The following is a 25,732-nucleotide window of genomic DNA, read 5'->3' as shown; positions in this document are numbered from 1 at the left end:
TGGTCTTTTTTCCTTTTACATGAAATCTGTCTTAGGGACCAGTGTAGGATGAATTGTGTCTACCCAAATTCATATGTTCAAGGGCCTCCCTGGTGGTGCAACAGCTTAAGCACTGCACTATGAAGCACCGGAGCCTCTGTAGCACAAGTTCGATCCATGGCCAGCCAGGGAGCAACCCACATGGCACAGCAGACCTCTCCTGACTCGCCCACTACTCCCCTCAGCAGTGTACTTCAGTCAATCTGCCTGTTCTGTTCCCCATGGTCTCTGGTGAATCCTCTCACCCCCTGCCCCCTGCATCTCTGGCCAGTACCCTAGCTCTTGCATGCATAAATAAATAAATCTTTAAAAAAAATTCATATGTTCAAGTTCTCAACTTCCAGTACCTCTGAATTTGACCATATTTAGAGATAAGGTTTTTACAAAGGTCATCAAGTTAAAGAGGTCATTAGTGTGGGCTCTAATCCAATATGACCAATGTCCTTATAAAAGGGGGAAATTCAGACAGAGAGACACAGCATGGGAAGATTGTATAAAAAGCCACTGAGAATATAGTCATCAACATGCCACAGAGAGAAACCTGGAACAGATCCTTCCCTCACAGTCCTCAGAAAGAATCATCCCTGCTGAAGGTTCGTTCTGGATCTCCGACGCCGAAACTCCAGAACTGGGAAACAATTAAGGTCTGTTGCTTAAGCCATTTTGATTGTGATGCTTTGTTATAACAGTCCTAGCAAACTAATATAAGGCCAGAGAGGAGGCAACACTATAAGATTAGTTTAATAAATCAACAAAAGAAAGCAATGCAGAAGTCCTTTTTTTTTTTTTTTGGTATTTTCTATAGGCATCTCATTTTGAAAGTTTGGGTGGTAAAAAATACACAAGACTTATACAAGAATAAAAAAATCTGCTATTTACTAGCCCTGTGAACAAGGGCAAATGCCTTAAACTTTCCGAGCTTTTGATAATATGGTAATATTATCTACCACTTCTCCTTTCAACCCTATAGAGGTTTAAAAATGCAGATATGTAAAACACTCCATGAACTGTATATGTTCTCCATAAACCTAAGGTGTTATCAGTAGTGATAATTTGTGATACAGTGAAACACAGGGGCATCTTAGGAGGGCTGCATCAGATAGGTACTGAGATGGTGGGCATGTGATGGCACCAGACAGTTAACTTTCTTGCCCAAACTTGGAAAAGGCAGGATGATGACAGCAGAGTTGGAGAAATTCACATCTGGTTGTAGATTCCGACTGCAGAAACAGCTGATTGACAGGATGAAGGAAGTATGTTTGGAGAGCTCCAGACATATCACTGATCTGTCCCATGTTCTTTCAAATGGCTTAGCTGTGAAAAGGATAACAATTTGCAAGGGACAGCTTGTTCCCTAGATAGCACAACAAGTTTTTAAAAGTGAGCTATACGCTAAGACCGGCAAGATGAAGCTTAATAAAAATGTAAGAAAAACTCAAATGCCCAAGGTGAAGATGTATGAGACTTGATAAGAGCAAGGACCTTGAGCTCAAAATAAGCAGTATGGAGAACAGTCACAGAATCCATACAAGTGCATTCTAACTAAGTTCAAATTTGTAGAAATAAAGGCATTCCTTGCTCTGCATGGTTCTTATTCACATACACTTCAGATACTGTGATTTAGTTAAAAAATGCAGTCCCCCAGCACATTGGTTCTAATACCAGCTACCCTGGTCTATTAACTATGAGTGACTACATATTTTACAGTGACTACATATTTAACTATGAGTGACTACATATTTTTAGTTGTGTTTTTTTTTTTTTTAACAGCAAATCCAGATTGCATTCCATGGAGACTGTACCAGTTTATGTCCTATCGCCAACAATATAATAGGGCTCTTCTTTCTCCACATCCTTTCTAGCACTTGCTGTTGCTGGTCTTTTTAATACATGTGATTCTCAGCAGCCTGTTTTGTAATAAGAGCTTTTAAATGTCTCAGAATAATCATAATATTTTGCATTGATTATTAAGATCACTTGGCATGATTTCAGCTTTCATGGTCATTAACTGTCAGTCCTAGACTATTGTACAAAGTGAGGACTGCCTACATGCCTTTTCAGGCTTAGAGTACAGAACTAGGAGCTGATTTTCAGCTGTGGAGGGATGAACTGAATTGAAATGTTTTTATAGGAAGATGACCAAATGTGGGAAAGCTCCAAAATCAAAACATAAGAGGGAATTCTGAATGGAATTGACAGTATTTCCTCTGAAGAAGAAAGATGTCAAGATGATTACCATTGTTGGAAATAATGGGAAAGATGTCACCTACAAATGCCATTCTAGCACAGCAGAACTAGTTTCAGTAATGGAATATTTGGCTAATCGCTTCAATTTCATGAATAGAAGAAGCTTCTAACAATTAAAAGTGGATATAAATGGAATTCACTGACTCACACCAAGTGAACTCCTCATAGTGCCAAGTGCACATAGTGCCATAGTGAACCCCCTGGCAGAGCCAAGCAGAAGCTGGCTGACCATCTGTCAGGGACACTGCAGCAGAAGTTAATTTCTTCACAGGGTGAGAGGAGAGACTCCATCCACAGCTCATATCCCAAACATTCATGTGGAGGCTGTAAATCATGTCCACAAATTCTTCAATATTTCTCTCTTCGAAAGGTAGATTCTAGCTCCTTCTTCCAAGATTGAGGTGGGCCAAACTTAGTGACGTGCTTGGAATAAAGGGTTCATAATACTATGTGCCTTCTAAGGCTAGTTCACAAAAAAGATAGCTTCCACTTGGCTCTATTGCTCTTGGATTATAATTCTGGGGGAAGCTTCCAGTCATGCGATGAAGATATTCAAGCAGTCCTAAGAAAAGCTCCTGTGTCGAGAAACAAAAATGGCTACCAATAACTGTAAGCACCCACTTAGTCATATGAATGGACTTGGACTTTGAAAGTGGTTCAGCTCCAATCAAGATTTCAGATGACTACAGTGCTGGCCAACATCTTGATTTATAGAGCCTTGTAAGAGATCCGGTGGGTGAGCCACTCAATAAAACTGTTCCTAAATCCTGGATACACAGGGACTTTACAGATAATAAATTCCTGTGTTAAGCACTAAGTTTTGGGGTAACTTATTACGTGGCAACAGCTAACAAATGGAATCCACTTTGATCTGAACACTGAGGAACACTGCAGTCTTAAGAATCGTGCTTACAGAGCTTTTCTTTATTTTTGCTACTTTCCTTTTAATAGACTCAAGACACAAAAACTAGCTCCAATCATTGAAAGCAAGTGATTTCCCAATGAAATCATTGGGAAAATAATTGTGAGAGATTTCAATCTGCTCTAAAAGATTAATGAGGGCTGGGCTCATCCACCCTTCATGCCTGAAGGAACAACTCTCTCTCTCTCTCTGTGTGTGTGTGTGTGTGTGTGTGTGTGTGTGTGAATACATACACATACTAAGTGTCTGAATGAGAGAATGAGGATAAAAAGATAGAACTATGGAAGTCAAATGAGAGTGGTTTGAAGGAGTGGAAGAGAAATGATGTGAGGGAGCAAGAGTTTGCAGATATAAGTAAATTAAAGGTGTTGATATTGGGAGATTATTCTAGAATACCAGTGTGACCTCTAAATGCAATCACAGTGTTCTTAGTAGAGACATAAGATTTGATACAAAAACAGAAAGCGATGTGACTACTGACCCAAGACACTGTCCTGCTGAACTTGAAGATGGAAGGGGGGTTTAGGAACCAGTAGACAAAGAATAGAAGCTTAGAAACTCGAAAAAACAAGAAAGAAGATTCTCCCTTAGACATTCCAGAAGGACTAGGACTCTGTCAATACCTTGATTTTTGCTCATTTTTGACCTCCAAAAATGTAAGTGAAACAATGTGTATTGTTCTAAGTCATCACAGTTGTGGTAATTTGGTATAATAGTCATGGTGTGTTAATACAAGTACTTAATTGACTGCATGAGAATTTGGAGCTAGGGTTTCTGTCTCCGCTTATTGAAGTATATCCTCCTCAGAAGACAGTGATGCTCTTGGACCTTGGTATTTCTGATACCAAACAGTGCTAAACACACAAAAGCAATCAAATAAACGTTTGCAGAAAGGATGGGAAAAGAATCGTAAACAGAAAAAAGAGAGAAAGGAAATTTCAAAATAGAGGGTGTTGCTGACAAAAGTCTGGGGACTGTGACTGATTTAGAGTCTACAAAGATGAGAACAGTCGGAAACATGTACTGGTAATAAGAATGCAGAGAACCTGGGCTGGGCCGAGCTCCATGCTCCAACCTCCTAACCTCCTGCAATCCCAAAACAAACTGGAGCATACCACCAGGGGAGAGGGGAGATCCCAAGATGAACCTTAACTCCAGCCTAAGCCTAACCCTCACCCTAATCCAATATAGGGAGTTGTGGGTGTTGACCCTTCCCAAAAGCCAACGGAAGCATTATTTGAGAGCACAGATCACAGCTTGGGAAGTCTGAAGACCTAGACTTGCATTCTAGCTCTGCTTTTTACTATCTGAAAATCTTTGGACTGGTTATTTAACTTTTCTAAGGCTGTAAAATAAATTATTCTTTGGATTAAATGACGTGATGAATGACAAGTACCAAGCATGGAGTAAAGATTCAAGACATGTTCTTTCTGGTTTTATGATTTCTATTTTTCTATGAAAACCAAAGCAAACAGGAAGCACGGGAAACTGAGGCTCGGGACAATGGCAAGGGTCAGGTCCCTGTCAGTGCAGTGAAGGTTCCAGGGGAGGTCATGCTGGTAGCTGCAGTGGAGAGACAATGGAGCTAGCTGGAGTTGGGCAGGAGGAAGAATGATGGTATCATACTGTCTCCATGCTAAAGAAGGAACTGGGAATTAGTGTTAATTGTTGAAAAAAGAACGGCTTTGCTTCCAAATTCATCTCTATCTAAACTCTCCTCCCTGCAGCAACCAATTTATCTTGCAACAATAGAGCACTGGTAACATGTCACTCACTACTTTAAAAAGTCTCTATCTACACTTCACTTCCAGAATACACAGAAAACTGCTCAGCAGAAAGCAAAAGAGAAAGTTGGCAAAGAAGAAGCAAACAGGAGTCAGAGTCCACGAGTTCACTTCCTAGCACTGCACAGTTTGTAACAGCAATATAGTTTGACTCATGCACATACTCATCAGCTGGGATAATTACGGAAGAGTGAGAAAATAAGACAAATCTTTATGGACTGATATGAAGGGATGGCTAACATAAATCATACATGTTTTTAAATATTTTTTTAATTTTAAAGTTTACTTTTTAATTTTATTTTTTAAGAGATATTTTTATTTTTATATAAGAGCTGGGGTACAGGCCAGTGGCGTGGGAGGGTGAGTGGATTCACCGGAGACAGAGCAGGAAGCAGAACAGACGACCAAGATACATTGCTGAGGAGAGCAGCGGGCACAACAGGAGAGGTCTGCCATGCCATGTGGGAATTTCCCTGGCCAGCCAGGAATCGAACCCACGCTGCAGAGGCTGCAGACAGCTTCACAGCGCTGCGCTCAACCTGCTGTGCCACTGGGGAGGCCCCATATTTTAATTTTTTAAATAAAAATACATATAATTTTCAAAGCAAAGCATTACACAATGCATTTGCATTTCATGTACTACCATTTGTGGAAAAAATAGATAAAATATATAAACATTTTAATAATGAGAAAATATATTCACTTGTATGTTTTGTACACTATTGACAGGAAAACTGGCAGGGTCTCTCTCTGCCATCCATACAAGAGGGTCTGCAGCAACCCGCCTCTATAGTCTTAATAGGATGCCTTGCGTTATTGTCGCCACAGGTCTTTCCCTCAGCATCTGGTGGTTGAGTGGCTTCTCACCTTCCTTTTCAGTCTTTCTCACCTAACGTGCAAGCTCAGTATTATGCATTAACAAGGTAAGTGACACACCTACCTGCACCACGACAATTCCAAGGACTTCCAAATTAGGACAGAAAAGGCACCTCAGTCAGGTTCTGGGAAGTCTCCACACTGGGACCTCCTTTTCTTAGAAACACCATGAATAGTCCACCCCCTTATTTGAGAAACAGCTTAAGAGCAAGAGCAGGAAAGAACAAACAAAAACCAAAAACCTGGGCTGCTCTCTCTATGGCGTGTCTTGCTTAATTTTTTCCTCTGGTAAGTTGTTTCCTGCTGTCACTTTGCCTGTGGCTCAAGTTTGATTTCTATCCTTTGCAAAAAGTCCAGGAACCCTCACTGGTGATAAGGGGGTCTGAGACACCTGGTGTCAGTATCTCTAGAAAAATGCATAAGAAACTGGTACCATGGATGCCTACTGGAAGGGACAACACCGTAAGTAGGGAACAGGAAAGGGAGTTCCTATCTTTCATGCACTTTGACGAAAATCACATGCATGCATTTCTTTTTTATTATGTTTTTAAAATCCAAGTTCTGGCATTTATCAACTGTGTAATATTAGCGACTCATTTAATCTCATTGGACCTCAATTTTCTCACCCATAAAGTGAGAAAAAAAATACTATCTCCCAAAGTTGTAGTGAGTGTTATGAGATAACGCAAGTGTGCTCAGAAGAATGCCTGGAGTAAAGCAAACATTCAATAAAATTGGCGATTTCTACTTTCCGGAATATGGTGAGCAAAATACTTTGAAGGTCCTCCAATCACAAAATAACTGCGTGCTGCATAAAAGTTTTTAGGTAGCCCTTACAAGACACAGGAAAGTACCATGGGATTTGTTTTAAAGACACTCTAGGCTGAAAGAGGCACAGTGAGCAGTAAGTGCAGACAAAATGCATAGTGGCCCCCAATGTCCCCCATTCCCCAACAGAAAAGAACAGAAATCATCCACAGACGAGGAGGACACATCAAGAACACTGACTACTTCATGATCACATACAATCCTTTGAGTAATAGAATCCCTTCTCTAGCTCACGTATCCCAACTTCCACTCCAATATATTTTCTTTTATTATTTGACTTATGAAATCTTCTTTAATAACAATTCATAAAAATCCAGTTATTAAGTTCTAAGAAAGATCTGTACTGGTATGAAAATGGCCATGAACTTGATTTTTCTCTTGGTCTTTATATCCATTCCTAGTTTCTTGCTGTATCCTTTATACAGTACCAGGATGATCATTTTTGCCAACCAGAATTCTGTCTTTAAAATTAATATGGGGCCTCCCTGGTGGGAAGGGGTAAAAGTCTCAGTGTTATCAAGCTATTGCCAGCCCCTGCGGCATGAGTTTGATCCCTGGATGGCCAGGGAGCTAACCCACACAAGACACAGCAGACCTCTCTCTTGCCTGCTGCTGCCCTCAGCAGTGTATTTTGGTAGATCTGCCTGTTCTGCTCCCCACGCTGTCTCTAGCGAATCCCCTCAGCCCCTGCACGTCTGGCCTACACCCCAGTTCTTGTACACATAAATAAATAAAAATAAATCTTTAAAAAATAAATTAAAAAAATTAATATGTACAGATGCCATCAGCCTCCTGACCCCCAAAGCTACTGCAATTGGTCAATTCCAAAAGCTCAGCTGTAATTATGTGTTTTCATGAGCACAGCATTCATTAGTCAAACTTGCAGCACTGATCCAATTTTCTTACACTTTATAAGAGAATGAGATTTGATGTCCCTGACTTTAAAGGGGAAAATATTTAATTTCATTCTGTTTGTTTAATATCCACTTCATCTTTCTTCCTCCCACTTGGTCACTGTGACACAGCTCCCTGGAACACAGCATGTCCTCCTGGAGGCTCAGACTTTGGAGACCTTAAAGGCTTTCACAGCTGGAGGGTGCGTGTTTAAATTACAATTTTTCCTATCATATATGATGAAATTGAAAACATCTTTGTTTCAGTGTTTCCTGTCACATTGATTACAAAGCATTTCTCACTTCCCCTAGAAAACCAAATGTTTTAAAATTTAAAATTCTAATGGAGCTTACTAGATTGTTTTTTTCTTTTTAAAATCAGATTGACTACAGATAGGATGTTAAGTGACAACATTTTAATCCTGTTTTATTCTGCCAAACAGAACTCCCAATTCTTGACACTTACCATTGGGGACCTCTTTAAAGAAGTCACATCACGACAGTGACTCCAAGATCTGACTTACACAGCCAACTTTTAATATGAACATGTACAGAGACCCTGTAGAAAGCATGCATTCAGAGTAGCTAAATCAGGTCCAATTGTGGCGCCTTTCTAGAAGTGTGGATTTAAAAAATAAAACCTGAGTCCAACAAGGAATATTCATGTAACTTGATACTCTCTTCCTTCTTGTTTGTCTATATTCTATTTGATCTGGCTCTAAATTAGGTTACACATGGCCAACATAGTATGAGCTTCATTGCATTGACTGCTTAGTTCAACAAACTCAACTCCTAACACTTAAAGAAATTCAGAACAAGTCCAGCTACTGGCCTTGCAAATCCCTCTGCAATGTGAAGATGCTGGAAACACACTGATACTAGCTTATTTTTCCCCACCCCAATAGCCAATGTCTACCTGCCTGGTTCTAAAGCTCTGATTTGTAACAATCTAACAGTGTTATTAAAAATCTCATTAAGGTGCAGGGGGTTAAAGACACAGGCTATCAAGCTATGCCAGCCACTGCAACATGACTTCCATCCCCTGCCAAGGAGCTAACCCACATGGCGCAGCAGACCTCTCCTGTCTCGCCCACTGCTCCCCTCAGCAGTGTATTTCAGTCATTCCGTCTGTTCTGTTCCCTACTCTGTTTCTGGTGAATCCTCTCACCCCAGCACCGCTGGCCTACACCCCAGCTCTTGTATGCATTAATAAATAAATTTAAAAAAAAAAAAGAATTAGCAAATTGGCGGCCTTCGAAAGGCCACACAATAACTTTATGTGGCTTACTGACAAATTGCCAGAATGCCTTAGGAGTTATCTTGACAAGAAAAAAAGTCAAAACAAACAAAATTTTGTAACAGAGATTGTTGCCAATAACGTCTACCCAATAAACACTTGAATACCAGCACAGCATGTGCTTTATTCCATAGTAGAGATGTTAAAAGTACAGATTTTAGAATCAAAATCATAAAGATTTAAATCCTAACTATATCAATTGCCAACATAATAACCTTGAACAAGACACTCAAACCCTTGGTGACTCAGTTTCCTGAGCTGCAAAATGAAGAGAAAATGGTCCTGAATTCAGAGTTGCTGCAATTAAAAGCGTTAATAAATGTAAAAGACTAGAGCAGTGCTTGGCCCATGAGAAGTGCTATACAGTCTTTTACATTTATCAAAAATAATCATTTTCTTACCCATTCCTTAAATACTCTGAGCCATTTGATCTACAGGTGCCCAGAGGACAGGATATGAGCAAGACAATTCCTGTCATCAAGGAGTTTATTATCCATGGCAATAGCAATGCTAGTAAAAAGAAACTGCTTTGTTAGTGAAACATCTTTATTTGCTCAACTTTCTGAAGAACACTGTAACATTTTATAAAAATGCTGCATTTTGGGGCCTCCCCTGGTGGTGCAGCGGTTGAGCGCCAGGCTGTGAAGCTGCCCGCAGCCTCTGCAGCGCTGGTTCGATCCCTAGCCGCTGGCGAGGGTCCCACATGGGGCACTGAACTCTCCTGCCACGCCCGCTGCTCCCCTCAACAGTGCATTTTGTCAGTCTGCCTGTTCTGTTCCTGGCTCTGGCTCTGGTGAATTCTCTCACTCCCCCACTCTTCTAACTGTACCCAGTGCTTGTATAAATAAATAAATAAATAAATCTTTTTAAAAAATGATGCATTTTGGTTGTTTTCAACTACTTTGTGAGAGTTAGTGCAAACACAACAAGAACTAGAAATTGCAATGCTGACAGGCCAGCTAGGTTCACAGGCCAGTTAAGTGATAATGACAATGCACCAATGTGCAATTTCCAATCAAACATACACCTCAACAACATTATGAATGCCTTCCTGTTTCATCTTTGAAAGCCACACCTGTGCACATCAAGGGCCTGTAATGGGGTACATGTCAATCAAATCATTGCATGCAAAGGAGAAGAAATGCCATGTTTTGGCAGGAAGCTGCTTCAAATGTACTTCTTGGCCTACTTTTTTGTCATGTCTGATTATGCAGTATTTCAACCGATAAATCAAGGGAATACATATTGCTTAAATGTACATCACATACTCATAAAACTGCTAGGGATTCAGACAAGTGTATAAAAAAATAATCCTTGCCTTTCAAGAGCATTTACTTTATATGCATACAAGAAACTAGAACAATTCGCGGTGGTATATTTTTAAAAGCCAAAATGGCATTATAGTTGGAAACAGGAAAACTCCAGAGAAAACTGTGAACACTAGAATAATCAAGATGATTTGGAAGAGGGGATGGATAAGGTGTAGTAGGGAAGGGTGAGTGGCATTCATGATGTGGGCAAAAAGACTGGGAAGTCCAAACACTGATGTGTTTGTTTTTAGTCATAATTGTCACACAGTTTCCTCTCCATGTCTTTTCCTCTTACTATTTGCTCACTCTATCTGCCCAATGATCTGGCATTTTTGAAGCATCCCATCCTGTCTAGATTACATAATTAGTTTTCCTTATTCTAATTGCAATTGGGGTAAGTCTAGCAAAGTCTTCTTGTTTTTCTCCTCCTTCCTACTTGATTATCTAGACAGAGAAAGAAACAAAAAAAAAAAATGAATGATTGTACAGGCCTCCATTCATACATATAATGGTTGTAGTTTTCCTTCCTAATATGAGTCATTTATATGTTGTCTTTCTTCGCTGGATTAAATCTTTCTTGTATAGTCATCCACCCTGGAGGAACGGAATGAGGGAGGGGGTGCATTTTCTCAATTACCTTAAAGGAGGCAGAGCCCAAAAATGTTCTCCTAGGACCAAATTGCATTGTTAAGTAGAGAAGACTTCTAATTCTATTGTCTTACCTGGTTTTATTTGTTTGTTTAAATTTCAAATAATCTCAACCTTATGGAAAGATGATGCTTTACCTGTTCTTTATTGCTTTTTTTATTGAAATAATACTTGTTTATAACATTATATAGGTTTCAGATATACAACAATACAAATCAACATCTGTATATACTATATTATGTTCACCATGAAAAGTTAACCTGTTTTATTTTAATGAAATGTAAAGAATTTCACTACTAACAATCAACAATTTAAAGCAAAAATACTGGTGAATGCCAATATTTCTAGGGATACTGAAATTATAAATTGTATTTCTGAAATAAGATAGTAAAATTTTATTAAGAAGGTTGCAATGAAGCTCTGGCACATATATATTTGCCAATGTTTTGGCATCTACTCAAATATTTGCAAATAGTTAATAAACACATGTTTACATAACTTCCTGTGTTGTACCCTCATTTATATTGGTTATAACCAAACTGAGAATTTTGGTTAACTATGTCCTGTCTACTCCTCAGGACTATCTGTACAACAAAAGGAATAGCATACAGAGGATAGACATCCATTCTATGCATCCCTTCATTCCAAAGCACCTACTGAATACCAATTTTGTGCTAAAGCACACAGTAAAACACTGAGTGACAGGAGATGGATAATAAGAGTCATTATTTATGGAGGGTCTACCATGTTCTAGGACTGTAAATTGTAACTGGCAATTTACAGGAAACATTTCAATAAATTACCATTTTGTGAAGAAGTGAACACTTAACAAACCACAATATAAAACCAAAGGGAGTAAGCAGCCTATATAATCTACATTATTCCAGATTCTTAACATAGTCCAAGTTAAAGGCATTTGAGAACTTTATGAGGTCTCAGAGTCCCAATTAAAACCTACTCTTCCAGGGTTCTTAATTATTCAGTAGGACATGAAACTAATTACAGTTCCCAGTGGCCAAATTCGTTGAACCAAGCATCCAGATTAGAAACACCCAGAGTTCTTATTCAAACAATTGGCTATAGGAGATATTTTTAGTTGGCTGTACATTTTGCTGACTTCTAAAATGAACATTTCCAACCTAGTTTTCTTGCAGTGAAAATATTCAAGTACCATTTACCCAACAAGTATTGATCTGAGTGTCCACTACAGGCTAGGAATGTGAATACTAAAGTAGTAAAGTCATCATTGCTGCCTTCAAGGTTAGGTGGAGACTCATAAGATTAAGTAATAGTTGGAAACAGATGTCATGAAGGAGCCAGGGGTTAACTCTGCCTATGAACAAAGGAGCTAAGCAATTTTAGCAATATTCAAAGGCATAAACAATATAAAAGATTGGGCAATGGTCAGCAAGGCCAGACCTAGATTTATTCCATTGTTAAGCAATAGGAAGCCATGAAAAAAAATTTTAAATAAATTAATTTCAACTTGCACACAAATTTTCATAGCAGCACTGTTGGCCATAGGCAAAAAGTGGAAACAATTCAACTGCCCATCCACAAATGAATGGGTAAACAAAATGGAGTACATGGATTTAATGGATTATTACTCAGTCACAAAATTGGAGTTTTGAAACAAATCACAACATAGAAAACCATGAAAACAATATGCTAAGTGGAAAAATCAGCTACAAAATGTCACATATTGCATGTGTCCATTAATATGAAATGTCAGAATAGACAAGTGTATAGAGATAGAGAACAAATCAGTGGGGAACAGCTCTCTAAGAGTAAAATCCATTGCGCTGTTTCCTGGGTTCAAATCCTCAGCTGGTTATCTAATAAACTATTTGTCTCTCTATTAAAAGATAAAAGCAAAGAAAGGAAGGGAAAAGAATAAGTCAGTGGTTGTTGTGGGTTAAAAGAAGAAGAGGGAATGTCAGCTTCTCTGTTCTCTTCTCAACCCTAATTCCGTGTTTTATAATTCCTGCTCCGATGTTTTCTCCAAGCTCCAGACCTGCAAGCCAACACACTTGACATCTCCACTTGGATGTCGAAAGGGAATCTCAACACAGCATGACCAAAACATGTCCTTTGTTAATGGGTTTCCTTTCGGAGTGATGAACATATTCCAGAACTTGATAGTGGTGATTATTGCACAACATTGTGAATATAATAACATCACCAAATTGTATATCTTAAAATGGTGAATTTTATGTAAAATTAAAAAAGCAAAATAAAAAAATAACAATACAGAAAGTTTGAATGTGAAAAGTAAAAATTCCCCAGATACTCAATTCTCCACTATATAGTTTGTATAATAAAAATCGTTCTTGAAACAAGATTGTTACTTGCAATATTGTATCTTCTAAGGCAAACAAATTGTACATAAGTATAATTTTTCAAGATCATTCAGTCTTTTAACATTTACCAATCCCCATACTCTTTGCAATATCCTGGGCTTACTAAGAAGTAGCTAATATTTTTACTTATTTTCTTAAGTAATATGAATAGGAACTTATAACCAATTTGAATGAAATATATACAAATAAGGTACTTGGTCAGCAAATGTGGATAAGTACTCTATATAAAGAATAGACAACAAAAGAGACATTTATAGGCTGGAGAGATCACTCTAGGATAGAAAATGGGGAAATATTTTGGAGATGGTACTTGATGTGGGCTTGAACATAAAATGGAAAACAAATAGCCAAACACCTGAGAAGAGTATTTCTCACCATTGAAATGGATTTGAAATGATCAAAAAGGCTCCTGTTAGGTTCTTCAATGTCCACAAAGTTGTATAATCAGCAAAAGCAAGTAGTTACCATTTACTGCTGCCACAAATCAGTTACACTCTAGGCTTTTGCTGACAAGAACTATTCAGGATCCTGCCTGTTGGTGTTCATGAAAAACTCATTGGAAAGGCCCACTCTTAAAAGGTGTAACTGGAGGACATGCGGTCCTGTCACTATTCTTATATTCTGAAATCTATCTACAAGTCATTTCAAATGGCCAAGATCTGAGTACCGGATTACCTCTCAATGACCTGCTCCATAGCCTCGGCCTAATCAAATAGTTTTATTGACCCTTTTTGTCACATCTTCTGATCAAGTCAAAGGTGCTCATGGAAGGCAAACTGACGAGCAGGAATTGTTAAGCATAATTATAAGATAAAACATCTATCTAGAAGAAATTCTGGTCTGATTCAGCATCAAGAATAATGTGCTCCTCTTGAGCAATTGCTTTCAGTACAGATAATTCCAACTAGATAACATGAATCCCTTTCTCAGCACACTCATAAGCATGTTAGAGGCCAGTAAGAGTGTAGGTCAGTTCAAGAAGCATTTTAAATCTAATTCCTAGCTTCAGCATTGTTTTATGTCAACAACTGATTCTTTCTTCTTTCCTTAAATGTATAAAGGCATCACTGTTGGCCTATGCCCTCCAAAGCTGCCTTAGATACCTGCTACAGAAGGGTGAGTTGTAAACACAAGACTGATAGGATTCCTCTTCTTGCAAGTAAGGGAATTCCACCTGGTCTTTATCTCTAAATGAGATTAATGCCTGTTAGGTGAACGGTATGCCACTGACTTGCAAGAGATACCACCCAACAGGGCAGTCAGTAAAGGTCAGATACACCACACCTACACTGCCCCACAGTTGTAGCACCAAACTGATCAGGACTGCCAAGAAATTCCCAGAATTCATAGGCAACTTGACACAACTAGAGGAGGCAACTCCAAGCAGGCCCTGCAGTGTTACCTTAGAGCCTCAAAGAATAAGTCAAACCATGCTTTTCAAAAATCTCTCTGGCGGCCTCTCTGGTGGTGCAAGGGGCTAAATCTCAGCACTATGAAGCTATTGCCAGCCCCTGCAGCACAAGTTTGATCCCCAGCCAGGTTGCTAACTCAAATGGCACAGCAGACCTCTCCTGTCTCACCCACTACTCCCCTCAGCAATGTATTTTAGTCAGTCTGCCTGTTCTGCTCCCCACTCTGTCTCTGGTGAATCCACATCATACATAAATGTCTTGGCATTACAGATTACACTCAAAACAATTTACTAACAACCTACTTTGTGTTAAAATAATAGGACAATGTTGAGGGGCCTTAAGGACAACAGTGTCAGTCATCTTCATGACAAGAGGAACATAGATCTTGGGAATTAGAAAGGCATGGGTGTGACTGCCATCAATTCATAACTCTCTGCACCTCCATTTCCTTATTTGTAAAGCTGGATGATGATGCAGGTGATAATTACAATGTTGGTTCATGTCAGGATTGTTGATGTATTTGGCAGAGTGTCTGACATGTAGTATGACTTAATAAATGCTATCTCCCCTCCAGTTCACCTCCCATTTGTCAAAGAACTTCAAATGAATTCAGTGAGTGAGAACTTTCTATAAGACTAAGTATAATCAAAGGCAAAAAAGAAATAATTATTTTAGGGAGAGAAAAATATTAACAATGGCCAATATTTATTGAGAAATTTCCATGTTAAGGGCTTCAGGCACATTATCTCATCTGCCTCAGAACTCCTTCAGGGGGCTATTATTTTCCACATTGTATAAATGAGGCTCAGATATGTTAGAAAATTTGTTCAAGTACTTACTTGAACAGAGTTGGGGTTTGAATTCACATAGCCTAACTCCAGAAGCCATGTTCTTCATCAGGAAAACACTACTTTGAACATATATTTGCAAAATTTTATGGGAGGACAAGGAGTCATTTATTTCAACTGGAAATGGTGGTGAGGGGAGCCTTTGGGATGAAGGAGATATCAGAAATGAATCTTGAGGGAAGAGCACAATTTTGTTTTGACAAAAGTGAAGTAGAAAGAGGGGTCTGAAAAAGCAGAATGATTCCAGACTGAGAGACTGGCACCCACAAAGTGGAGGCATAAAAGGAAACGACATGCTATAAAATAATAAGAAATCTGCAGGGATAGACGCATGGGCACATGCTGGTATGAACCAGTCATGGTAATCCTCCTCCCATTTGTCAAAGAGAAGGATGGAGGAAGAGGAAGTATTAGGAAAACAGGCTGGGTTGAAATACTGTCGTAATTACCATGTCTTGCAAGGGTAGTTGGACCTCGGAGGAACTTGAGAGCCACAGATTATTGAAAAAGAGGAGATACCTGATACTACCCCAAGCTCCAAGGAAGTAACTGTCATAAATGTGGAAAATATATTCGGATGGTAAAGGAAAGCCAATTAAGAGGCTCCTGCAATATTTTAGGCAAGAGACGATGGAGGGCTGAGTCAGGCCAGTGGCAATAGAAAGGGTGTGCACAAACAAATCTCAGAGGAAAAATGGTGGGCTTGACTTCTGATACAGGTGGTTAAAAAGACACTGGTATTTTTGGTCAACAGTAATAAAGTAGAAATAGGAAAAGGAGAAGGGAGCTAACTGTCCTTTGAAAAATCATGGTACTTTGGGAAAAGCCATGTAATAGACTCACGCTTGGCTGCCATTAACAGAGGTGTAGTCAATAAAGACGTTTCACTGTCTCACAAAAGAGCCCTGAAGGTAGTAGCAGTTCCAGGGTCAGTTAACTATTCAGTGATGTTATTCATGTATATGTGCAGTGATGTTAGAGAGGAACTGGGTTTGTGCCTCTGCAATCCTTTTGATTTTTTTCCTCATAGTCTCAGTGTCAGCAGTAACTCTACTCCTCAGATGACAGTATCCAAAAAAGGCAGGATTTCTCTTCCCAGATCAATGTTTATTTATTGGGGAGGAAAATATTCCCCAGAACCCTCTGAGTAGATTTCCTGCTTGCCAGAATGTTCTCACTGGTCACCATGAGCTACCAGGGAGCTGGAAAATACATATCTGGGAAATAGGTATATGATTACCATTGTTAGGGGGAAAGGATGTCCTGAGCTAATTCCATGCAGGCTTTGTGGCCCCCACCCCCACTCCAGACCAAAGCCATCAGGACATTGGGAAAGACAAATCCAGTCACCACCAAAGGGAAGGTGGCTGGGACCTGAGGGTGGGGTTAAGCAGCCAGGTTGGGTATAAAAACCAGACACGTGGGCCTTGGGGGCGTTGCTCTCTCGCTCCCCTCCTGGTTTCACAGCTCCTGGCTGGCGGCCAGCTCTCAGAGTGCCATTTGGGATTCCTGATCAGTGGATCAGGTAGGACTCATTTAAAACTTTGTCTCCCACTTTTCTCCCTAAGTTGTACATTTCCTCATTTCCCCTTTCCTTGTAAATAAACCTTTTGTTAACCTTTCGCGTGTGCCTGCAGTAGAGCATTGATAAGTCCTTTTAAGTGCGCGGATGAGGACCCCCCCAGTCAGGCACCCCGTTTTGTATCGGGGCTGCCCTATAACACCATGACTGGCTTTATCCCATGATATGTGTGAGCCTGGTACATTACAGACTGATCAAATTCAAGATATGTTAATAAGGAAGAAAGGGTTCTGGCTATTGAGTGGGGTACCAATGCTCTTGTCTTCATGAGCACTTTGAACAAAGCTATCTGTCTTCCAGAAAATGGGGATTTACAAAATAGTAATGTGATACTTAGGCAGGAAGGCATGTTTTTGATGAAAACCAATCTCTGATTTGGCAGCCTCATAATGGATAACTTAAGCCAAATTTCCTCTTCATGAGCATATTCTGAGGTCCAGAGCTCGGCAGGAAGATAGGTCTTTACTCTCCTGAACAGAAGGAGGGGATGATACAGGACCACTGTGATTCAGACTGTGAGAACTCCTAGCAAAGCAAGATGATGATACACTCTCAGGGGAAATAGAACTTTTGCTCCTCCCAACTCTTCTGATCCTTGGGAATTGAACATTGACTCACTCCCTTCACCACGGCTATTAATTTTCTGCATTCTCAAGTCCTGTGTGTTCTTTAATGTCCAACTCAATTTCAGCTTTCTTGTCACCAAGTAGTATCCCACCATATTATTTAATACATTTATAAACATCTTGCTAATCCTATCGTCAAATCCAGTTGACTTGACCTACCAATTCCATTCACCTCTCTCCATCTCCTTGCTGATAATAAACTAATGATGTTTATTGGTCATGGGCTACATGAAAGGTTTAATAGTCTATGCCCTTTACAATTATTAATTCATTAATTCCTTTCAATAATTCTTTGAAGCAGACTGGTGATTATTTTATACATGAGGAAACTTGGAATTAGAAACATTAAATAATTTGATCAAATTCACAACAAGTGGTAAGTGATAGAGGCATTCTTAAGAGTTCCTGTCTTGGGAAACTATAGGTCTGAGGCACACAGCAGGGAAGGGGGAAGGAGAGAAGTCAAAAAAGGGGCGGCAAGAGCACAAGGGACAATGGATCATAGGTGCTGTGGTGGTGGGAGAAACATGGCGGCTACACCTGAGGGGAGAAATCAAATATTGTACAAAAATGAACAATGACATAAGAAAATTAAAAAGTAAATTTTAAAAAAAAGAGTTCCTCTCTTAATTGATAGACTACAATGCCTCTCCTGCCTTACCTTGCGTCATCCTTCTCCTAGAACTTTGGACTCTAAATGCCTTGATTTTTTTCTACCTGAGGACCTTTGCACAAGCTATTCCCTCTACCAAGAATGTTCTCTACCTTCAGTCCTGACTGTCTTACCTACTTAATGTGAGGTTGAGGCCAGGGCAGGGACGAAGCAGAGGGAGGAACTTGAAACTGCGGCCACCTGCATCCTGGAAGCTGGCTGATAAGCAGCCATGAAAGAACAATAAGCTCCAAGAGAGAACAACTTCTTTGAAAAGCAACTTCACTCCACCTCCCATCAAGGCCAGGCCCCGGCCACCTGCATCCTGGGATTTGGCTGATAAGCAGCCATGAAAGAACAATAAGCTCCAAGAGAGAACAACTTCTTTGAAAAGCAACTTCACTCCACCTCCCATCAAGGCCAGGCCCCGGCCACCTGCATCCTGGGAGCTGGCTGATAAGCAGCCATGAAAGAACAATAAGCTCCAAGAGAGAACAACTTCTTTGAAAAGCAACTTCACTCCACCTCCCATCAAGGCCAGGCCCCGGCCTATAAAAGATTACCCTCATACCCTGAGGGGCGCGACTTCTCTGACCTCTGTGGGGATCAGTGAACTTCGCTGGGGCGCAATAAACCTTTTGCTGTGAGAAATTTAGACTGGCTTTCCTTTTTTTTCACCGTGCCAACCCTTTCACTTAACTTCTTATCCTTAGGATCACAGTTTTGTTTTGTTTTGTTTTGTTTTGTTTTGTTTATTTATACAAGCACTGGGTACAGTCAGAAGCACGGGAGGGTGAGAGAATTTACCAGAGCGAGAGTGGGGAACAGAACAGGCAGAACGACGAAGAACACTGCTGAGGAGAGCAGTGGGTGCAGCAGGAGGGGTCTGCATGCCATGTGGGACCCTCGCCCGGTGGCCAGGGATCAAACCGGCGCTGCTGAGGCTGCAGGCAGCTTCAGAGCCCAGCGCTCAACAGCTGCGCCACCAGGGGAGTTCCTGGATCACAGTTTAAAGGTCATTTTATACTCAGAAAAACCTTCTTTCCAGCCCTTAATTAGTTCAAATTCTGATAAGCCTTAGCAGATTCTGTTAATGTATCACTAGATTATCAATTTCATGAGAGCAGAGCAGAAATTGAATGTTTTCTTCATCAATGTATTAGTATATTTCTAGTAATAAGCAAATTTTGGGCTCAAAATTCAGTCCACTTTTGTTATAGGTACACATCTTAGCCCCCTTGCTAAAAGTGCAAGTTCTCTGAGGTCAACAACTATGCCTCAGGCCTATTCTAATGAACAGAACATGAACTGTGATCCATGCTAATTCAAAATACAGCTACACTACTGTATCTGGTATTTCTCACGACTCAATTTCCCCTTCTGTAAATGGGAATAAAGACATGGTGATGACTAAAAGAGGTACTGAAAATGATGTGCGAGTGAAGTTGGCTAGAAATGCTCTTTAGATCTTTCTTTTCAGATGCATCCTTGTTTCCCAGCGGGCCATGACAGCTGATGTCCAGTGACCTCCCACCCTTTTCACACAGTTCATCTCAGGCTATAGCTTCCTTCATTGATGGGTTGGCATGGATGTGTAAATATGCCCTGATGTTGCAGTGATTGAGAGGTTAAGGATTTGTTAGGGACAGAGAGAAGAAAGGGAACAATGTATGTGTTAAGTATCCACTATGTGCCAAATCTTTTTATACATTATCTCATTTAATACTTAGCAAAAGGAAATCTGATTCTATAAATGAGGGAATAGAGGCTCAGAGAGGTTGAGTGTCTTGTCTCTGGTCTCAGAACAAGTAAGTAATGGAGACCTGACTTGAACTTGAAACTAGATCTCAGTTTCTCCATTGGACTTGCTCCTGTCCCACCAAGGCACTACCTCAAAAATGATTCTCTTCCTTGCACTTGCTCCTGGGTACAGGCAGTGAAAGATCAAAGGCATCTTTCTGTATCTTGAAAGTCAACCTGATTCTCTTGCATATAGAAAGATTTAGGTAATTTAGTAATGTTTGAGCATATAGTGTCTCAAGATTAATCACATATCTGCAAATGAATTATTTGAAGTCTTTCTTTTAAAAAGCTACATGCCGGGCCTCCTTGGTGGCACAAGGGGTTAAGTCTCAGCACTATGAAGCTTTTGGCAGCCACTGCAGCACAAGTTTAATCCCTGGCCAGGGAAGTGACCCACATGGTGCAGCAGACCTCTCCTGTCTGGCCCGCTGCTCCCCTCAGCAGTGTATTTCAGTCCATCTGCCTGTTCTGCTTTCCACTCTGTCTCTGGTGAATCCTCTCACCCTCCCCCTAACCCCCTCCTGGCAGCTCTGGCCTACACCCCAGCTCTTATATGCATAAATAAATAAATCTTTAAAAAATAAAAAATAAATAAAAACCTACATGCCACTTGAATTGAAAAACTAACACTGAATTCAAAATGCCCAAGACTAGAAAAAATTTTAATTACCTTAATTTTGAATGAGTTTTAGATAATGAATTAAAGTAGTCATGACCATTCTCCAAGTCTAAATGAAATTTCATGGAATGAGGAGGAAAGTCTAGAAGGGAAAAGGAAATGGACAGAGGATGTTACCCCAGACTTGGGCTTGATGGAGAACTGCACTCCTTGACCTTACACAACTGGCTCCATTGCACAGCCTACATACGGTGGCTGCCCAGTGTAATCTACCTGTGGGCCAATCTCCTGGAACCTTTTTGGAACTACACTTGCCAAGGCCACTCCATTTCAGGTCTGAGGATTCAGATTCTCTAAGGATGATGCCCAAGAACCAGCATCTTAATAAGGACCCCTAGAAGTTTCTGGTTTCTAGGATTTGAGAACAGTTGTAGGAGCTCAATAAAAATTGGAAAATCATGATGATTTAACATATTTATTTATTCCATGGGGATGTAATTTTATTTTTAGAAATTTGGAATTTTTAAAATATTTATCCCACAAATGTGATACAATCCCACTTTCAAAATGGAAGAAATAATACATATATATAAATTCATAAACATAAATTACATATATATATTTATGATATGCTCTCCTTTTTCAGAGTCAGGAATCAACCTTCCTCACCAAGGAGGGAGCAATGAACAATTATTAGATAGATAATTGTATCTTATGGGGGAACAGTGTGTTTTCTAAATTTATAACCCTTAGTATGTTCCTTAGCTAGGAATACACCCTGAGTCAACTACTAATTAATTGCACATTTGGGACACCCTTATTTTTCTTCTATACAATCTCCAAAAAAGGTAATTTTTTGGATAAAATATTTCCTTTTCTTATCCCAATCCTCTTCCCTGGTTAAAGTCAGTCCTTGAACTCACTGCCTTGCCTACTACTCTACTAATTAAAATGTTTGAATGAGAAATAAATATATAAAAAAAGAAAGAACCTAAGAGCAAACAGCTTTTTGTCATTAGGCAAACACCTCTCATCTTTCCCCAGCTTAGTAATCTGTGTCCCTGTGCTTCTGGGGGCTTGCCCCAAGCCTAAGGATTCCCTGAGACTTGAAGGTCAGGAACACAGAACCATGATTCATCAGTCTCAGGGTTTACTGGAGTCTCCCCATTGGGGAGAGCTCTGAGAACCCAATCACCTTGGAAACAACAGCAGGTTTTCTGAATATGCACAGAGGGAATATTTTTTAAGCACTATAAGAAAACAAGCCTGAGTTATCCACAAATGTAAGTCACGATTCAAAACTGTCACTGACTCGGAAGCTTCTCTAGTCAGGAATAGTATCTTCAAGCTGACAAGTCACAAATACTTTTGCTAACCAAACTGGTAGTTGGGGAACAGCTCAAAAATATCCCATCCCTGTATTTTTCATTCTCAAAACAGAAAGGTTTTCACTTATTCACCTAGCCAGGCCACTGTTGATGCAGTTACCACCAGAACAGTGAATATTAGCCATCAAGCTACCCATGTTATTAGTAGAAATTCTGATTCTGGAAAAGGAAGTGTAGAAAATACACTGATAGAAGACATTTTGAACCTTAAAATGGAACAGTTTGCTTTGATGTAAATGGCTATGAGTGTGGAGGGAATGGTTAGGGGAGAATAATTTCTCTTGGATTATCCTAACTAGTATTACAAATTGTCTCGCCTGTTTCATTAGTCTATTTTCTCTATTGGATAATCAGGTGAATGAAATCAGTTTTTTGCTTGTTCGATATATTGAAAAGGACTAAATAACATCGATCCCCTCCTCTGTTATTTCTTTCACAATAGATTTCAATCAAATTTACGGAGCTCCTTCTGTGCCAGGCTCTGTGCCAAGCACCGGAGATATAAAGATGAATGAAAAAAGTCCTGGTTTATTAACGATCTCTTAAGAATTGCAAAGGAGGGGGAAGCAGTGTCTCGCCTGTCGCTACCCCCCTCCCTTCCACGGCTGCTTGGACGGCTGTCGAACCAGCCGTGGGTGTGAGTACTCCACTACTCCGGGTTCTGGGAACACGTTACTCCCTGGCCAGCCCACGAACCTAGCGCCGGGGCTGTCTCGTTTCCAAGAGCCAAACACCCAAGTTCAACTCCGCAGCCACGGTGCGCGCTCCGCCACGCACCGTGCCTGGCTCCTTCCACCTGACGGCCCTCCCGTCGGGGTGCGCCAGACCCCGGCCCGCTTACTTTGCCGCTGTCGCTCACGCCGAGAAGGTGATCCCGCAGCACCTCCATGGGACAGGTCCAGGTGGAGTGGACGAAAGTCCCTCGGAAGATGTGCGCCAGGGGCGGCATCCGGGCGGCACACATGTCAGCGGCCGAGCGCAACGTGGGGTCCGCGCACCGAGAAGGGCACACCGGGCAGAGACGCGCCTGGGTTTCCCGCGGCTGCCGGTGGCTGCGAGCGGACACCGCTCCGGTCTTGTCCTGCCCCCGCTTCCCCGGGCAATCGCCTGCCCCCTGCAGGCCGCGCCCAGGGGCCGGCTCGTTGCCTCCTCGATGCCAATAGGATTTTTCTCCTGGGAGTAAGCTCCGCACTCCAGTGAGGTGTGGTCTCTCTCTCCTCCCCTGCGTTAGTTTTTGATGTGTTAACTCTGAGTTTTCCTAATCTCCGCTCACGTTGCAGTTCCTTTAACCCGTGGTAGCTGAGTCACCCACCCAGGGGGGCGGGAGAGAAAGGAAAGAGCTGGAGAATTCAAGAGTCTGGTACCTTTTATTGGTGACTAAATTTGCGTGTTTCCTGTCCCCCAGCCTCCAACTTTCTTTAGCTGGCACACCTAGAGTTGAGTCTGTCAGCTTTCCCCGCTTGCTAAACTCGTAGGGGCTATTCGTGGCCAAGCCCTGGATCTCTGCAACCCGTAGCACCCACACGGTCTTAACTGGCACAAGGTACAGATGGGTGAAAGGTCAGATAGCATGCTACCAGTTTCACTTTCAGTTTCTGCCGGCTGCAGAATTTGTCATACCTGGTGTGTTGGAAACTGGCATTACAGAATTACTGGAGGCCTCACCGTTGGAGGTTAATTAATTTATTTTTTTAAGATTTATTTATTTATTTATACAAGCACTGGGTACAGTCAGAAGCACGGGAGGGTGAGAGAATTCACCAGAGCCAGAGCGGGGAACAGAACAGGCAGACTGATGAAATACACTGCTGAGGGGAGCAGCGGGCGGCAGGAGAGGTCTTTCTCGCCATGTGGGACCCTCGCTGGCGGCTGGGGATCGAACCGGTGCTGCAGAGGCTGCGGGCAGCTTCGCAGCCCAGCGCTCAACCAATGTACCACCAGGGAGGCCCTGGAGGTTAATTTAAATGCCAAAGTCCCTCTCTTCATCTTGAGGCCAATGTTTTGGCCCTTGTGTACCTTCACACACAATTGTAATGCCAATTTTTATTTTTCTCATACTTAAAATAAACAAATCTCTTCTGTTTACTTCCAACTATATAGGGGAGAAAATTAAGTCCTCAAGTCAGTTCCCTAGGAATGGCAGTGTGGCATGGCTTGTTGGAGAGCATGCTGGATTAGGGATAAGGAGACTGTGCTCAACATCCTGATCATCCTCAGCTGTGAAAATGAAACTAGGACTGGGTGGCTGCTAGGACTTAAGTTAGGTCAGCATTTCTTCCTTCCGCTATACCTGCAAAGTTCTTTACTCAGTTTCCATTCAGGGCCTTTGTCACGCAGTTCCTCCTGCCCCTACTGTCTCCTGTGGACCTTCACATGGCTCACACTTCTCATTGATATCAAATGTACACTTTTCAGAGTAACCTTCCCCCACCACCAACCCATTTACACACCCCAGCCACACAAAGCTTCTATTCCAAGAATGTGTCTTAATTATGCCATTGCATTTGTCATATTCATCCTCATTTTCTTCCCATTTATTTCTGCTTCCCTCCCCCGACACACATGCACACATATAGACACAGTGATGTAAATACCACAAGACCAGTGGTCTGATGCCTAGGAAAGTGCCTGTTGTTCTATATATATATAAACTGAATAAATGAATTAATGGTTTTTCTGGAGATAGAAATATTTATACAATAACCTGGTAAAAATATCTATTTGGGTTCCTACATAATGGATGTGAGTTTCACTGCAGTGCATAAGCAGGCTTTCTCTGAGTTGCTGCTTTTATGGCACGGGGCTACTTTATATCAATGATTCATTCATTCCCGTCTCAGTTTCTTCAACTCCCTGTATCGATATCTGTGGTGAACAATTCATTCCAGTTTATGGAGGACTTTCCATGTTTTAACACTGCAAATCTCAGGACGCAGGAAGCTCTTCAGTCCCAGATATACAGAAGTGGTTGGCCACTTACCAAGGACTTGGGATAGGAAGCCCTAACACTGACAGCATTGTAACTGCCTCATGGAGACGCTAGCACTTTCTCCCTCTCATTTTCTCCTGATTCTGCAGATCAAATCCCTCCTTGCAGTTCCAACAGCCAGCACACTGAAAACATCCTCTTGACCTGGGCTTGTATACACACAAACTTCAGAAAGAAAGATGAAGGAAATACCTGACTTTTAAAAAGATGAGTCAATTAAGTGTTTCTAAAAGATGTGTTCATTTATTTAATGAAAGCAATCTAAATTTCCAACGATTGAGAATTAGAATGCATCTACTAGTTTAGTGAATTAGAATGTATCTACTCAGTAGAATACTTTACAAGTATTAAAAACAATGTGGAAATATGTAACCACTGAGACATATAATAAAATTTTAGGTTTTTTAAAGTGCATTTATACTATGGTTAAAATCATGAAAAGTCTATAGGTTTATGAGCTAGAATTGAAAAAGTATACCAAACAGGGGTATGACTCTACTGACAGAATGGGATTGTTAGGGAATTTGGTTTATGTGGTTTATGACATGAGTAATCACTAGATAGCTTTAAACAAAGCTAATCTTCTTAAAGAAGAAAGGGTCATGGGCC

At 40.8% G+C, this 25,732-nt stretch overlaps 1 protein-coding gene across 6 annotated transcripts in view; it reads right to left on the bottom strand.

The window, feature by feature from the left end:
* Positions 1-25,732, bottom strand: part of GDA (guanine deaminase) — a 178,210-nt gene that overhangs the window by 49,551 nt on the left and 102,927 nt on the right. The window contains exon 1 of one of the 6 annotated variants that reach the window (XM_037494943.1): positions 22,976-23,471. The exons of the other annotated variants lie outside the window; for them this stretch is intronic. Coding sequence (XP_037350840.1) covers positions 22,976-23,098 — 123 coding nt within the window. The 5' untranslated portion in view covers positions 23,099-23,471. Of the gene's footprint in view, positions 1-22,975; positions 23,472-25,732 lie in introns of those variants that run through there. 6 annotated transcript variants of the gene reach the window in all.

Source organism: Talpa occidentalis, unplaced genomic scaffold (genome assembly GCF_014898055.3).
Source record: "Talpa occidentalis isolate TD23 unplaced genomic scaffold, MPIMG_talOcc4v2.1 talOcc4.7, whole genome shotgun sequence".
NCBI lineage: Eukaryota > Metazoa > Chordata > Mammalia > Eulipotyphla > Talpidae > Talpa > Talpa occidentalis.
The sequence above is the reverse complement of the archived record's forward strand: the minus strand, read 5'-3'. Positions and strand labels throughout refer to the sequence as shown.